The sequence below is a fragment of the Melopsittacus undulatus genome, chromosome 6, assembly GCF_012275295.1.
Source record: "Melopsittacus undulatus isolate bMelUnd1 chromosome 6, bMelUnd1.mat.Z, whole genome shotgun sequence".
In the NCBI taxonomy this organism is placed as follows: Eukaryota; Metazoa; Chordata; class Aves; order Psittaciformes; family Psittaculidae; genus Melopsittacus; species Melopsittacus undulatus.
Genome location: NC_047532.1, coordinates 73,924,281 through 73,941,142, shown reverse-complemented (window position 1 = coordinate 73,941,142; position 16,862 = coordinate 73,924,281). Strand labels below are relative to the sequence as shown.

At 38.5% G+C, this 16,862-nt stretch overlaps 1 protein-coding gene across 3 annotated transcripts in view; it reads left to right on the top strand.

Annotated features, from left to right (window-relative positions):
- Nucleotides 1-16,597, top strand: part of OGT (O-linked N-acetylglucosamine (GlcNAc) transferase) — a 28,029-nt gene extending 11,432 nt beyond the window's left edge. For 2 of the 3 annotated variants that reach the window (XM_005148247.4, XM_031048255.2), the window contains 17 exons: nt 325-404; nt 1,242-1,437; nt 1,661-1,801; nt 2,000-2,100; nt 2,290-2,443; nt 2,533-2,634; nt 2,893-3,072; nt 4,288-4,446; nt 6,526-6,615; nt 8,446-8,571; nt 9,287-9,457; nt 9,579-9,695; nt 9,775-9,942; nt 12,582-12,734; nt 13,833-14,085; nt 14,892-15,015; nt 15,569-15,743. In XM_005148247.4, the coding sequence (XP_005148304.1) occupies nt 325-404; nt 1,242-1,437; nt 1,661-1,801; nt 2,000-2,100; nt 2,290-2,443; nt 2,533-2,634; nt 2,893-3,072; nt 4,288-4,446; nt 6,526-6,615; nt 8,446-8,571; nt 9,287-9,457; nt 9,579-9,695; nt 9,775-9,942; nt 12,582-12,734; nt 13,833-14,085; nt 14,892-15,015; nt 15,569-15,743 (2,490 nt within the window). Of the gene's footprint in view, nt 1-324; nt 405-1,241; nt 1,438-1,660; nt 1,802-1,999; nt 2,101-2,289; nt 2,444-2,532; nt 2,635-2,892; nt 3,073-4,287; nt 4,447-6,525; nt 6,616-8,445; nt 8,572-9,286; nt 9,458-9,578; nt 9,696-9,774; nt 9,943-12,581; nt 12,735-13,832; nt 14,086-14,891; nt 15,016-15,568 lie in introns of all 3 variants that reach the window. The other variant, XM_005148246.4, reaches the window with a different exon arrangement.
- Nucleotides 16,598-16,862: the final 265 nt, after the last annotated feature.

Below are 16,862 nucleotides of genomic sequence, written 5' to 3'. Positions count from 1 at the left end.
TGAAATGATTGCTTAACACTTAATTCTGCAGTAGTTGCAACTGACTGGTTAAGCAAACAAGTAAGTTTGAATATAGTGTATGCTGTCATTTCTACAGGTAAATGGCTGATGCTGTATGATTTATATAACTTAAGCTTTCCTTCCTTACTAGGTAATTGATAAAGACTTAGATGCTTGCAGATTGGGTTTGTCAGATCAGAACAAAAACAAACCCAAACCAAAACAACCACAAACAAAAAACAGCCACCAGAAACAACCAGATAGATTTCATAGGAAATGTTTTTGTGTTGATGCTCAAAACTGTTACTTCAAAAATATTTTCAGGCTGTAACACTTGACCCAAATTTTTTGGATGCTTATATCAATCTGGGAAATGTCCTGAAGGAGGCAAGGATATTTGACAGGTAAGCAGATAAGTATTGTTGCCCTCTCAGTGCCCTGTCACATGTATAAAGATAAAAAAATTAGCTTCTTGATGTAAAATCAGTTTGGACAGCAATTACATTATAATTATGGAAGCTATAGTCTGTGGCTTCAAATTTAACACAAGCTTGCAGGGAACAAGTTCATTATTGTAACTAGTTGCATTGTGCTATGTAAATGATAGTGATTTCTCTTTAACGGTGAATTAATGGACTGAACAGGGGCATGTTTCCTCAGCATATTGTGATTTGTTTAAAAATAGGATACAAATACATCTGTCATTTCGATAGTGCTATAGGAGCATATAATTAAAAATTTCATTTTTGAATAAAGTGAAGTTTGAGCTGTAAGTAAAGCATGATACATAGGTTAAGTGGAGAAAATAAAGACGTAATAGTATACTGTTTATATTGTTGCAGTTGAATAATGAACTGGAAAAAAGGGGAAATAGTCTCATGCTTGTCCTAGTAATGAAGAGTGCTTTAAAAAAGTAGATGAAAGCTTTCCTTTTTTTCCTAAGACTTAGATTTATCACTGTACAGCATCAGGTGGGAGGAAGACATTCCTGTTTTATGAGATTTTTCTTCTAGTCTGCTAGTCATTACAAATTTCACCATAGCTTTAAAATAGCATTCATCATTCATCAGGCAGTACTCTTCTGTGTTTTCAGTAACATCTTACAGGAAGGATTTGTATGTGTGTTAATGCATATTCCGTGAAGTTTGGTGGCATTTTTTTATGTAAATCATTTTTTATGACCAAGGTAAATAAAATCACTGTTCTGTGGATAATTGTTTACCTTCTTTTTCTTGTTACAGAGCTGTAGCAGCTTATCTACGAGCCTTGAGTTTGAGTCCAAATCATGCAGTTGTGCATGGCAACCTTGCCTGTGTGTATTATGAGCAAGGACTAATAGATCTAGCAATAGACACCTACAGGAGGGCTATTGAACTGCAACCCCACTTCCCTGATGCCTATTGTAACTTGGCCAATGCCTTGAAGGAAAAAGGCAGTGTAAGGAGTACTTTTTTTCTTTTATTTTTTTTTTAAGTACGTGAATGCTTATTTTAAGACACCAAGTATCACCAGCTGTATCATGATGTTGCCCTCAGTCATGAGGAAGAATAATTCTGGAAATCTCCACCTTGAACTTGTTAGAAGTGATGGTATAATGATTTCCCATAGGCAGTGCTGTTACAACAAGAAATACCATATTAACAGTATCCTTTTTTTTAAGGTGGTAGAAGCAGAAGAATGCTACAATACAGCTCTGCGACTTTGTCCCACTCATGCAGATTCTCTCAACAATCTAGCAAACATCAAACGGGAACAGGGGAATATTGAGGAAGCTGTCCGTCTTTATCGGAAGGCTCTTGAGGTACAGTTGAATGTGGGGAGGGAGAGCTGTGGAATTCAAGTTGGGAATGTGTAATAAGACAATTTTTTTCTCACTTTTCATTTATAAGTGAAGGGACATCTGTTCAGAGACCTAAGTCATAAAAAGATTAAGAAATGCACAAGTATTTTTTTGGTATCATGTACTTGAGATATTTGAAAGATTCTACTTTTTCTTCAGGTGTTTCCAGAGTTTGCTGCTGCGCATTCAAATTTAGCAAGTGTTCTGCAACAGCAAGGAAAGTTACAGGAAGCTCTGATGCATTACAAAGAGGCTATTAGGTAAATGGATACTATCTGTAATAGTCCCAGTCTTTCTTAACAGGAAAGTAGCATACCTCTTTACAGAAAGTGACTTGTAGTGTATTTTAACTCAGATAGTTGCTTTGCAAACCCAAAAATTAGTATGGTTTCTCTTTGGAGGAGGAGCTTTTATTATTCATGATAATATATATTATCTTTATTCCTCAGAATCAGCCCCACATTTGCAGATGCTTACTCTAATATGGGAAATACTTTGAAGGAGATGCAGGATGTTCAAGGAGCTCTACAGTGCTACACCCGTGCCATTCAGATAAACCCAGCTTTTGCTGATGCCCACAGCAACCTGGCCTCTATTCACAAGGTAACACATGCAAATGATTCACTCTTAAGAGTATGGTGGGGCATTGTGAGTATATTTTTATCTGCTGACTCATTTCTGTGTCCTTACAGGATTCAGGGAATATACCAGAAGCCATTGCCTCTTACCGCACTGCTCTCAAACTGAAACCTGATTTCCCAGATGCCTACTGCAACTTGGCCCACTGCTTGCAGGTGAGGAAGATGAGGTTTTGATTGTGATTCTTAGCATTTGTCTGCAGAAATTACTAAGTATACTCACCTTAACAAATCACTGATTTAAATTTACAGAGTGGACTTAAGACTTAAATTAGAAGATAAGACTATATAGTAACCAACAGTACTGAAGTTTTCACTTCCATTTGTGAAAGAAGCATTAGTGTCAACTTGTGAAATACGTGGTATAGATTAAGGGAAGCTGTTGTCCTAATTCAATTTATCCCCTCTTTCTAGATTGTCTGTGATTGGACAGACTACGATGAAAGAATGAAGAAGCTGGTTAGCATTGTAGCTGATCAGCTGGAGAAAAATAGACTGCCTTCTGTCCACCCACATCATAGCATGCTGTATCCCCTTTCTCACAGTTTTAGGAAGGCTATTGCTGAGAGACATGGAAATCTGTGTTTGGACAAGGTAGGAAGTTATAATTCAAGTACTTTGGTTTTCCTTGTTCCTAGTGAAACTCTAATACTTGCATAGTTAGTATTAGCCTTTGTAAGGTTTCTGAGTCACTGTCATGTAGGGAAATGATGCATACTGTTACTCATCTAGTTTTGAAAAGTATGTATGAGATGCGTTTTGGGAAAGCTGACTAAATTATTTCCTGACAGTAAGATAAATCCAGGCAGCTGCGTTACAGTATCTCTCAAAATCTGGTTCTTTCCAGCATCTGTAATGCTTGGGACCTGACCTTGCCTCCAGCGAATCCTTAGTGGAACATGAGTTTTGTGTTCTATTAGCTCTGGGCTTTCAAAATGGACTTGCTATAGTGGTTGTGGCAGCAGTGTTATAGGGGCGATGCATTAGGAAGTATTTGTCATTACTCTGTTCTGAAGTACTTTGTATACAGTAGACTAGATTCTTCCAAAACCACATATTCTCTTGCTGAGTTACTTAACTGTGTGCTGTTTCTACAAGTCTGCAGAGCACCTTAGCTGCTAAGAGTGCAGTTGCAGTCAATGGCAAATTCTTTAACTAAAATTTTATGCAACTTCTTTTTCTTTTCAACCAGAAGGCCATAGTTGTGGGCAGCTCTGATTGCTGAGATGGTTTACTTGTGCAGGTTGCCAGTTGTAATTGAAAATGCATTGTCAGCCAGTGGAAGGGTCTGGATAGCTAATATAAAATTCTTAAACTTCAGAAGGTAACACTTAGTTTTCAAACTGGCTTGTCTTAATAATCTGATAATACAGGCTGATGTCTGGGGAAGATAGTGAGGATGAGAACAGAAAACATGCTGTGGTGCTTCACAGAAATACTGTTCTTGTCATAAGTGGCTTGTAGTTTGAGAACTGGTTTTCATGGTGTGGTATCAGTATATTTAGTAATCAGGAATGGAATACTTGAAAAATAAACTGGTAGAAAAGCAGTAATGTCAGCTTGGAATAGTTATGTCTGTCTTTGGCTGTGTAGGTACATGACGCATTGTATCACAGTTTGTGGATGTGACGCTCTGCTCCAGTGGAGTATATACAATGCAGGTTTGAAACAGCTGATGCCCGCAGACCACTTGCTTGACCATGGGATAAGGCTGATTCTTCAAACTCACGTGTTGGGGGGTTTTATCCCTCTGTTTAGCATTTGGTTTTGGTTTTTGAGTTTATGAACAATTACATGTTTTCTTGACAGATTAATGTTCTTCACAAGCCATCATATGAGCATCCCAAGGACTTGAAGGCCAGTGAAGGTCGACTTCGCATTGGCTATGTGAGCTCTGATTTTGGAAACCATCCAACCTCACACCTAATGCAGTCAATCCCAGGCATGCATAACCCAGACAAATTTGAGGTAAAAATATAAATGGCATGCTTAAAGCTTTAAATATGGCTGTAAGTGGCATCTTTTTCTTGGTGCAGACAGGTAAACTAGGGAAGGGCAAATTTTGTTTCTAGAGTGAGTTTTGTTTTGTTAGTGGTTTTTTTTTTGGGGGGGGGTGTGGTTTTGGTTTTTTTTTTTTTTTTCCTCCTGTTAATGGGCTCTTTATCCTATGAGTTGAAGAGTTCTCCAGCCTGAGCTCTTACTTATATGAAGTGTTACTTAGAAAGTAGGCAAATTAGATACCTGTCATCAGAATTAAAGTAGAATTTATCATCCCTGGAGAACCTTTTTTAAGTTTCTGCAGCTGTTCTTTGTGTAGATGTGTTTTAGTATCAAGCTACTACTGCCTGGTTACTTCAGATTTACAGATAGGCATCTGGTTTTGTTTCATTTTATTCGCTGCTGCTGCTGTTGTTTTACAGGCATTTTAATTTGGGCTACTTGATTGAATTACAAATATGAACTTCAGTTTGGTCTGGCTATTGCTTTTTCAAAAGGAAATGATATATCACACTTACTCCTGAAGGAGACTTTACAATGTAGCAATGCTAAGGACAGTTATGTCTTGAATTACTTGTGTGTCATGTTAAGGGATTTAGGCTGTAAATAGATCTAATTCCCAGTTATGCTTTTGCCCCATGACTGTTTAAATTGCCTTGGTTTTGAGCTTCTGTTTTCCATGACCTAAGAATTTATCTCTATAATGGACTGTAAGTCTTTCCTTCTTGCAAAACTGTGATGTGTTTTGTTTTGGTTTTCGATCTTTCTTGATTTTGTGTGCTTTGTGTTTCCCCCCCCACCTTCTTGCTTTTTCCTTGTTGTGTAGTCTTTGTCATCTGAAATGCTTATGGTGAAGCTGCGTTCTTGAATTACCAGAAGTGTGTCTATGAAGTGGAACTTTTCATGAAATAAATTGGTGGTCTCAGTACATGGGATGTGGGGAGAATATATTACTTAACCTTCAACCAGTTTAAGACAAAGGGCAGGCTCTCTTGTTGTGAATTTGTAAAGCTCTACAGAGCTTAATTTAAATAGTAAATAGAAGTTCTCTATTATTTTACTAAAACCGTGCTTTTGCCTCGCAAGACAGTAAATTTTGTTGGTACAATTTCTTCTATATTTGTATGTGCTAAGTTAGTGAAAGACACCTGCATAACGTCTGAACCTTGAATTTCTCAGATACATTTGTGGTTTCTTTACTGGGGAGAACTAGTCACCATTTAAAAAATCTGTTAAAAAGCTTCCCCAAGGCTTAGCTTGTCTGTTTAACCTGAGTCATCATTGTGATTCTCAATGATTACAAATTCAGAGAGGCCTTGTAAAAGGTGCTCTTGGAAAATTTAATGCTTATGCAAATACACTTGTTAAAATTACTTTACCTTGCACTAATGAGAATATTGCGTATATATATGTCTATGTAAGATGCAGTGTCATACTCAAGCACCAGTGCTAGGTAAAACTGGGGCTTGGTGCAAAGGTGTCAAAATGCCTAATGTCTCCTCCCCTCCCCTTCTCACTTCTTTCTCAGCTGGTAAATGCCACACAAATAAATCTAATGCAATTTATTTATTTGTAAATTGTATATATTTGTAGATGATAAAATTTATAAATTAAATTTGTAAATTTAAAGTGTAAATTAAATAAAACAGATTAAATTATAAATTATTAATTTAGTTATTATAATTAAATTATTAATTAAAATTTAAATTTAATTATAAATTGAACTAAGTAAATTATAAGTTAAAATTTTATGAATTATAAAATTTAGGGATGTGAATGCTCCATCCTGGTGGTGTTCAAGGCCAGGTTGGACAGAGACTTAGGTGACATGGTTTAGTGTGAGATATCCCTGCCCATGGCAGGGGGATTGGAACTAGACGATCTTAAGGTTCCTTCCAACCCTGACTTCTCTGTGATTCTGTGATTTATGAATTAATATGAAACTAGATGTAACTTTGCTACTGTAGTTTAAAATGGCAATACCATAGAGCAAAGTGATTTTTTGGCAAGTTGTTGCAGATAGACAATTTTTGGTGCCTTGTATTGTAGGTGTTCTGTTACGCCCTGAGCCCTGATGATGGTACAAACTTCCGTGTAAAAGTGATGGCTGAAGCAAATAATTTCATTGACTTATCTCAGGTGAGCTTTTTTATGTGTTGACCTTTTAGCAAACCTAAAAGAAGAAAATATCAACCTGTAATTTTGAGATGTTGAAATAATTTCTTGAATTCTGTGGACGTTGGTCTTGACAATTTGGGAATTTGTAGTTATATTGGTGTTATGACTTACCTGGGATGCAGTGGTTACTGTGTGACCTCTGTGATTATTAAAATATCTACCAAAAGGCTAATGTTTGGTAACATTTGGTAAACCAAAATGTTTGGTAATATTTACAGGTGATTTTAGGTTTTTCTTTTTAAGTTCCGTGTGAAGACTGATGGAGATTTCAGTATATGCAGAAGTCAAAGAGTTGTTTCTTTATTTTAAGATAACTGACAGAACCCTAAAGCAGCATGGGATAATCAGTGTGCATTAATAATGGAACTGTATTGGCACCAGGACAGTCCGAGATTAGTTGACAGATGACATTTATATGTAGTTTTTAAACTCGGGTTGTTCAGAACCTGCTCTCATAAGTAAAAATGCTAAATTGATGTTAGCAGAATTGCTCTTTGACATGGATTTTTGTAAAGTCGATTCTTTTTTTTTTTAATGTTTTTTTAGAGTGCCAGTTAGGCTTGTGGAAAGCCATCCATATCCTCCTGCATTTGCAGGTGTGGATGTTGAAAGCCCTGGATTATAGTGAAGAGAGCGGCAATTTCGTATTTGTTGTTGCACCTAACAGATCTCTAGGAAAAAATATTTCCTTTGCCCAAAGTGATATATTGAGTTTTCTTGAGGCATCAAACTTGTATTTTTAGGTTACTGTGCAACATGTAGAGATTTGTACAGAAGAGTCAAACAGGTAGAAATTGTTTGCTGTTGCATTATAATGATCTATTGCATTAGCAGTGTGACTCAATGAAAGTTAGAATACGGCAACTCTGATTGTTGTCTAGATGGGGATATAGCTGCCCATGGGCATGCATTTACCCTGCTCTAAGATGTGAAGTAGCTTTCCCTTTTTACAAAAGTGAAGTACTTTTATGGTGCATGGTAATTTTAGACTGAGTCAGCATTAGCAGTAGCTGCAGAGTAGTTAATTGGCTTTCTCTTGATCCTCAGTCTGAAGCAATTTCTGTACATTACTTTAGTTTGGGAATCTACCAGTTGAGTTTTGTACTGCCTACAGAAGCTTTGATCATCAGTTAAGCCAGAGTGGTGATAGTGGAGCTCTTCTAGTTTAAATAGCCTCAGTTTCTAGCCTGAGTTTTTTGTTTTACTGCTGCTGAACTAGATGTCTCAAATATTTTTTTTCCTGCTTGTAGATAATGACTAATTATATAATTAATAGTTGGGGGAACTTAAAACTGTTGGAAATTGTTTGCCTTTCAGTATTAGACAGGGAGAGGTACATTGTAATTTCCAAGGCTTTACTTCTGTTCTTGCAAGTCATTTGTAATACCCTGTGTGAAGTTCCTGCTCTTCTTTGCTTTTGATTTAGCCAAGAACTGAAGCAGTTTCAGTGTTGCTTGAAGCTTCTTCTGTGGTCTGTTTGTGATATTTTTCTGCATGACTTACTGAGCTTGGCAACACTTAAGTATTGAAGAGGCAATCTTCATGTACCACAGTTAAAATTTTTGTCATCAACTGCTTCACATTTTGGCTTCAACAAGGAGTGTTTTTGAGTTGAGGACTTTTTACTCCTGGTTTTATAGAGGTATCGGATTTAAGTCTCACCTAAATTACACTATGCAGTTTGCATTTATCTGTTGGTATGCTGATGACTAATCACATTTATTACTAAAAGCCTGAAAACAAAAATAACTTATGTTTGGTTTTGGTTTTTTTTCTTTTTTCTTTCTTCAGATACCATGCAATGGAAAAGCAGCAGACCGCATCCATCAGGATGGGATACACATTCTCATTAATATGAATGGTTACACCAAAGGAGCCCGAAATGAATTATTTGCTCTGAGACCAGCACCTATTCAGGTAACTAAGTTAGAGGGCTTGTGAATAGGAAGAGTTTCTCTTTTTCTTCTGGCAGAGTGGAAAAAGTGTTGAAGGCTCATGTTGATCTGTGAGAGAGACTTTTTAGGGCTTGACATGTGTGAGGCAAATAGAATGATTCTGTTGAAGCAGAGTAGTTTGGGGTTTTTATGTGCTTTATGTGCAGTTTACTATGTCCTGAAAGAAAACTCTGCAATTTTGTACACCACTGTCTTTCTTGCATGAGTGAGAACAAAGAAAAGGTATTTGAAGTAGTTGTGAAAATAAGTTGCTGCGTTTCAAAATTTCTTTAGCCTTACAGAAATTCTGGTTAGTCAGAATCAATGTGAAAGGATTTTCTAAAATGTCTATGGAAAGGGTATAGGAGATGCCTGAACTGGAGTCACTCTAGATTATGGAAGTTGTGTCAGCTAAGAGAAGCTGTAATCGCCAACTGGTTAGTACTCTGGCTATAGCTGCGTGTAGTTGGGTAATTTGGCCTTTTGCTTGAGCCAAATCCATTTTAGAATATCCTTGAACTGCTCACTCACTGTCTTGGTTGTGAAAGTTTGGGATTAGTGATTACTCTTCAGTTGATAAAGCACAAGAAGGAACTTGAATCTGTAGGTTGAAAATTTAACTGAAAATACATGGATTTTTAAATTCCTTTATTTTTGCAATGCACCTGGGACTGGAGCCTTGCTTTCCTGTTTTTTAGGCAATGTGGTTAGGCTATCCTGGAACCAGTGGGGCATTATTCATGGATTATATCATCACAGATAAAGAAACTTCTCCAGTTGAAGTGGCTGAGCAGTATTCAGAGAAATTGGCATACATGCCAAACACTTTCTTTATTGGAGACCATGCCAACATGTTCCCCCATCTGAAGGTATGTTGGAAGATAAGGCAAGAAAAGTAGGTGTTTTCCATAGTTGTGTTTATAAAATGGCTTTAGTGTATTACTTGGTAAGAGCTCTTTTAACTTTTTTAAAACTTTTTTTTTTTAACAGAAAAAAGCAGTCATTGATTTCAAGTCCAATGGTCATATTTATGATAACAGAATTGTTTTGAATGGCATTGACTTGAAGGCTTTCCTTGACAGCCTCCCTGATGTCAAGACTGTTAAGGTGAGAGCTACTCCTTTGTGTATTCAATCTTAGGGACTGAAGCTAGTACTTTCTCTGATGCTTACGTGATTTATCTTAGATGAAGTGTCCTGACAGTGGTGACAATGCAGACAGCAATGCTGCTCTCAGTATGCCAGTCATTCCTATGAACACAATTGCAGAAGCTGTGATTGAAATGATTAATCGTGGGCAAATTCAGATAACTATCAATGGATTCAACATCAGTAATGGACTAGCAACTACTCAGGTGAGGCATTTAATTTTCTTGTGGTTTATATGTGTGTGTGTTAACATAGCAAGGAATAATGTCCTTCATGCTGTCTCTCTGTCTCCACCTTGATTTGTTTAGTTCTCATACTTCAGGAAACTCACAAATATGTTATAAGCCCCAAATGTACTGGAACATAAACTTTCCCCCACAAAGATAGAAAAGTTACATCAAGAGGTGTCTGAAGCCCAAAGGAATTTAATCTTGTTGCATAAACAAGACACTTGCCTGTTCAGAATTTGAAAGCATGATGTACTCACTGCCTGCAGCCTACAGGGCGTTCGTGAGCTATTACTTAGTTTCAGTTGTGATTTTCCTTTAGAAAATAAAAAGGTGGATAATACAGGCAAAGTTATTCCACTGTGTCTCAACAATGTTTATTTATCTCCTTACATCCTTCTGAACTGTGTACTATACCACCAGCCCACAGTGCTTTACAGTTCATGGGATTTTAGTGATGGTGACAGTTACTGGTTTTGTTTAATACTTCTTCCTTTTCAAAACAGTTATTCCTTTTTCAAAACACCATATTTTGACATTGGCATAACAATGTAGACTTCCAAATTTTTAATTTACAGTCTTCAGGAGACTTAATTTACACAAGACCTTTGATTATCACTGTTCTATCCATATGTTGTATCACGCCTTGGTTTTGTTTATGAGTTTTGTTCACAGCTGAACACAGTTCAGCTTTCATTTAAGTTGGTAATAGGTTATGTTTTAGTTCGGTTGATAAGTTTATTGGCATTTTTTTCCTGAAATTAATCTCCTCTGAGCATAGTAGAGAATTCTTGTCTTGGCACTCCACCACTAAGATGAAGCAATGTAAGCTCTGTAGGCATGCTTTTAAACCAGGATTTCTATATTTTGATCACAATAATGTAACCTTTTTTCATAGAATCATAGAATAGTTAGTGTTGGAAAGGACCTTAAGATCATCCAGTTCCAACCCCCCTGCCATGGGCAGGGACACCTCACACTAAACCGTATCACCCAAGGCTTCGTCCAACCTGGCTTTGAACACTGCCAGGGGTGGAGCATTCACAGCCTCCTTGGGCAACCCATTCCATTACCTCACCACCCTAACAGTAAAGAATTTCTTCCTTATATCCAGTCTAAACCTCTGCTGTTTAAGTTTCAACCCGTTACCCCTTGTCCTATCACTGCAGTCCCTAATGAATAATCCCTCACCAGCATCCCTGTAGGCCCCCTTCAGATACTGGAAGGCTGCTTTGAGGTCTCCATGCAGCTTTCTCTTCTCCAGGCTGAACAGCCCCAACTTTCTCAGCCTGTCTTCATATGGGAGGTGCTCCATTCCCCTGATCATCCTTGTGGCCTCCTCTGGACTTGTTCCAACAGTTCCATGTTTTTTTTATATTGAGGGCACCAGAACTGCACACAATACTCCAAGTGGGGTTGCACAAGAGCAGAGTAGAGGGGCTGGATCACCTCCTTCTTCATGCATGCTCTAATTTAATATCAGCTACTTTTGGGCGTAGGTCAGTGAAAACTTTGCATTGTGTTTTTGAGGTCTCCTTAGTGACCTGTAAAGGAGCACTCTTACTAACTTACTGAACTAAATTGTCTTTGCATCTTCTAATAGTGTCAGTGACTGAGACATTGTCAATCATGTCAAATTAGTAAACAGTACACTTGTTCTGGCTGGCTGCCCTGCCACTGAGCTAAATGTTAAATATGTATGGAGAGAAAATTAAAAAGCAACCAAGCAAGACTCTGTATCTGTGTTCTCTCTGTACTGTAGGGTCTATCTTTGATCCCAATGTTGGCTGTGATTATTTAAAAAAAAAACAACCGACAATGGTACTTCATTTTACTAATCTTCAAGACTCATGTGGTATTCTGATTATCCCAACTTCATCCTCTGCTGTTTTTTTATTAGCCTATACCTATTCTTTGTGAAGGCTGTAAGATAATTTCTTTTTGAAAAGTCCGCATGTAACTCTTCCAGTCTCGTTTTCAGTACCTCCTGTTATTTGCTTTTTGTCCAGTTATAGTCCTTACAGTCTGTCAGTTATATATTAATCTCTCTCTTCAGTCTTGACTATTTGTTCTGTGCTTCAAAAAAAGCCAAACATAAAACCCACTCCCAAAAAAGCCAAAAACCAAACCACAAAAATGCAGCCAGACAAGAAAAAACCCCCTTTGCTTTCTAGATAGTTGTGTTTGGGGTTCTTCCTTTTTTTTTTTTTTTTTTTTTTCTTGAAGGCTTAACTTCATTTTTGGTTCACAGAAATAAAGTGACCTTAAGAAGAGGAGGAGTCTGTGTGTAATGCCATTTCATATGATTTGTCTTTTCAGTTACTTAGAATTTCAGGGAGCTACAGCAAGGGCATGAAGATGCTCAGGTGCTGTGTGCCTTGGTGGTTACAAAGTTGTGGTATCCACAAGCATGCATGCATAGCAGTTAAATTCTTATTGTGGGAAGGTAGATAATTATCATTTAGTATAATAAAACCAAAAGGTTCAGTTCCAGTAATGGGTGGTGCTAAGGGGTGGTGCAGTCTTTCTCTACCCAGTCTTGTTCTTGCACTTTCAGTGTTGCAGTAGTGTTTTGTTGTTTTTTGGTTTGGTTTTTTTTTAATTTTGTTTTTCTTTAGATTAACAACAAAGCAGCCACTGGTGAAGAAGTTCCACGCACTATAATTGTTACTACCCGGTCTCAGTATGGCTTACCAGAGGATGCTGTTGTATACTGTAACTTTAATCAGTTGTATAAGATTGATCCTTCCACTTTACAGATGTGGGCTAATGTGAGTATCTGTATCTAATGTGAAATTTAAGGTCAGAGTTCTGGGACATAGCTGTTCTCTTCAAGTTAGCAGAAACTTCATACGAGTTAAATCTGAAAAAGTTCTGTGGAATGCATTGACCCTGAACTGTTTGATTCCTTATGATGCTCATGTTGCAGTACTTGGTGTTAACAGAAAATAGAACATTTTAGATTGATTTCAGATCACATCTGTGCTTCTCCCCAGTTAAAAATTGTGTTAAGCTCAAGTAAACTGGTATTACATTGTGAAGCAAGTTTGGTCTTCCTTAGTCTGCACATTTAAGTCACGGAATCGTAGGATGGTTTGGGTTGGAAAGGACCTTAAGGTCATCCAGTTCCAATCCCCTGTCATGAACAGGGACACCTTCCACTAGAGCAGGTTGCTCCAACTTCTGTCCAACCTGACCTTGAACGCAGCCAGGAATGGGGCAGTCAAAGCTTCTCTGGGCAGCCGGTGCCAGTATCTTGCCACTCTCACAGTAAAAAACTTCCTCCTTATATGTAACTTAAGTCTTCCCTGTTTAAGTTTAAACCCATTCCGCCTTGTCTTATCGCTACAGTTCCTGATGAAGAGGCCCTCTCCAGCATCCTTGTAAGCTCCTTCCAGATACTGGAAGGCTGCTATGAGGTCTCCATGCAGCCTTTTATTCTTCAGGCTGAATAGCCCCAGTTATTTACTGGCCTTGACACTTGATAGATTTATAGATCTGCACAGTGAGCACGTATCATGGTCTAGTTTATAGTGTACTGCTGAAAGTTACTTGGGGGGTAATTTTTTGGATTCCGTAATACAGGCCTGGAAATAAAGGAGTTCATAAATTTCAGTACTTGCTTAAAGTTGTGCTCTGCGAAGTACTGCTGAGAGTTACAGTTTCTCTTGGTGGGATTAGGTAGAAATGTAATCCTAGTTACTCTGCTTGAAATGGTGATCTGTTCTTTTTTTTTTCCCCTGCTTTATACCTCAGAAGACTAAAGTACTACCCTTTTTGCTTTGTTTGGTATGTGGTAATTCCTTGTTCGAAAATGGAGATTGTTTCTAACTGAACTTTGTGTATTTGCTTCTTAATTTTTGTTATAGATCCTAAAAAGAGTTCCGAACAGTGTGCTGTGGCTGCTGCGCTTCCCAGCTGTAGGAGAACCCAATATTCAGCAATATGCACAAAACTTGGGTCTTTCCCAGAACAGAATAATCTTCTCTCCTGTTGCCCCCAAAGAAGAACATGTGAGGAGAGGACAGTTGGCTGATGTTTGTCTAGACACTCCTCTTTGCAATGGGCACACAACTGGGATGGATGTACTCTGGGCTGGGACTCCAATGGTCACTATGCCAGGTAATGCAATGGGGGAACCTGCACAGAACAGATCATAGAATAGTTTGGATTGGAAGGGACCCTCAGTGGTCATCTTAGTCCACTACTCCACTTCTCCATGAGCAGGGACATGTTCAACCAGACCAGGCTGCTCAGAACCACATCCAGCCTGGCTTTAAATGTTTCCAGGGATGGGGCATCCACCACCTCTCTGGACAACCCGTGCCAGGATTTTACCACCCTCACTCTACAAAGTTTCTTCCCCTTGTCCAGCCTCAATCTCCCTCTTTTAAACCCATCACCTCTCATCCTGCTGCAATAGCCCCTGCTGAAAAGTCTCTTCCCATCTTTCTTATAGGCCCCTTTTAAGCACTGAAAGGCTGCGATATGGTCTCCCTGGAGTCTTCTCTTCTCCAGCTGAACAGCACCAACTCTCTCAGTCTTTACTTACAGGAGAGGTGCTCCAGTCCCTGACGATTTTTGTGGTCCTTCTCTGGACCCTCTCCAATAGGTTCATGTCTTTCCTGTCCTGAGGACTCCAGAGCTGGATGCAGGACTGCAGAGGCATCTCACCAGAGCAGAGGGGCAGAATAACCTCCCTTGACCTGGTGGTTTTGTTCCTCTGGATGCAGCCCAAGATACAATTGGCCTTCTGGGCTGTGAGCACACACTCCCAGGTCATGGATTTGAATATTGTTAATTTTAAAACAATAAATAGCAAGCCCAACAAATGTTACTGCCTCTTGTAGATGTAGAAGTATGTCATGCACTGCAGTATGTTACTTGGTAAGCTTACTTCTGTATCAATTTTGTTTGTCTGTTTACAGGCGAGACTCTTGCATCACGTGTTGCTGCCTCCCAGCTTACTTGCCTGGGTTGTCTTGAGCTCATTGCAAAAAGTAGACAGGAATATGAAGATATTGCTGTGAAACTGGGAACTGATCTGGAATAGTAAGCAAACTTGTACCATATAATGTGTTAACAATAAGAAGGGAAAGTGCTGGCACAGTGCTGAGACCAATACTTTTATCTTGCAGATCTTTTAACATTTAAAGGAGCTAGGCAATCTTCATCTAGAGCTTTCTTGTCTGGCAGTTAATTCAGCTTCTGCTTTTACAGTAAACTTAATGGTGCTGCCTGTTCTGAAGAAATTGCTCATTTGCAGTCAGTTTACCTTTTGATTGGTGGGTTGTTCTGTATTTTTTTAAATTGAAAATTAAGCAGTTTCTCACTTACTGCAAGTTAAAATAATCCTGTAAAGTCCCTGTAATAACACAGTGAGTTAGTGCATTAATGCTGCAGCTCTTCTGAGTTGAGGTGATCATGCTGTTCTGTATCAGAAATTATAAGGGGATGAAACAGTATGAATTTTGTGGAAGTGGGGGAGCAGGTATTTTTGAAACAGTTGTACTGGCAGTTCTGGGTTAGCTGAAAAGTGCTTGGAACTTTGTGACTTCTTTAACTTGGGGTTTGGGGGTTTTGTTGTTGTTTTTTTTTTTGGTAGCCTGAAAAAAATTCGCGGCAAAGTCTGGAAGCAGAGAATATCCAGTCCTTTGTTTAACACGAAACAGTACACAATGGACCTGGAGCGGCTTTATCTTCAGATGTGGGATCACTATGCTGCTGGCAACAAACCGGACCACATGATTAAGCCAGTAGAGGCCAGTGAGTCTGCATGAAGAGACAGCATGCCCACCTGGAATTCTCCAGGAACTGAGCCTCTTAAACACTTCTGTCGAGATGATGAGCTGAAACTGTGCATTTCTACTTAAACTGCCTGGTACTCTGTGGCTGAAGTAATACATGACAGTGATTAAAGCACAGCCAGACTTCTTTCTTGCATGATAGAGAAAGACTCATTAAGAGCCTCAGATCCTTTTATTCCATGAGGAGCTTGAATGGGATTGAGCTGTGTACATGTGAGCCTGTGTGTATGAGTGACATAGTGGTTGCTGGGGGAAGTTTGAACTGCCCAACCAAATATTATGACTTCATGGACTGATTTAATCTTCCTACAGATCTCTTATGGGGATTGGGAATTGGAGCATTTTAACATTGGATTTTGGGTAGTCCTGCTGGTGTATGTGTGGTTAGTTAATGTGGCTCCCTGCATTAAATTCTGAACTGTGTGGACTGGAAGGGCAGATTTGCTGGTGGAGTTTTTTGATTTTTTTTTTTTTTTTTTTTTTTAATAAGTTTTATAAACCATGTGAGCCTGTATCAGCCTTCTAATGTTTGACCTCTTATTTTGGAGATCTCTATAATGCATTGGTTTAGATAAAGATTTTGGGCTTGTTTTGTTTAGTTTTTAAGCTTCTCAACTCAGCTGATTGACTTCATTAAGGCAGCTGTGTATAAAACCAAATTTGATTTGAAATTAATTCTCCCCACAAGTGTTTGAGGTAAACACAAACTGGTGCCAAATACAGCTCTTTCAGGAATGATTGTTAATTATATATAGGGGCTCAGTCCTAGGTACTGTAGCAAAGACTTTAAACAGAAAATAAAGCTTTGGTTTGCCAGTTGGATTTGACCAGTGTTTCACGTTTGCTGCTGCCCTTGTGCTGTTGCTAGAGAAGTATTCTGAATGGCTGGCCTTGCATCTTTCTTTCTGTAATTTTGTTTTAAATAGTGCTATTTAAATTCGTATGTATTTATTTAAAAAGCAGAAATAATTTCCAGTAAGCGCAGATCTTGCACATAGATGTTTCTGTTAGACTAAACCCACCCAACCATGAAAGATCTGGTGCGTGTGCCTGCTTAATTCACAAGTGTTATTGGGGTCTCACATCAGTTTG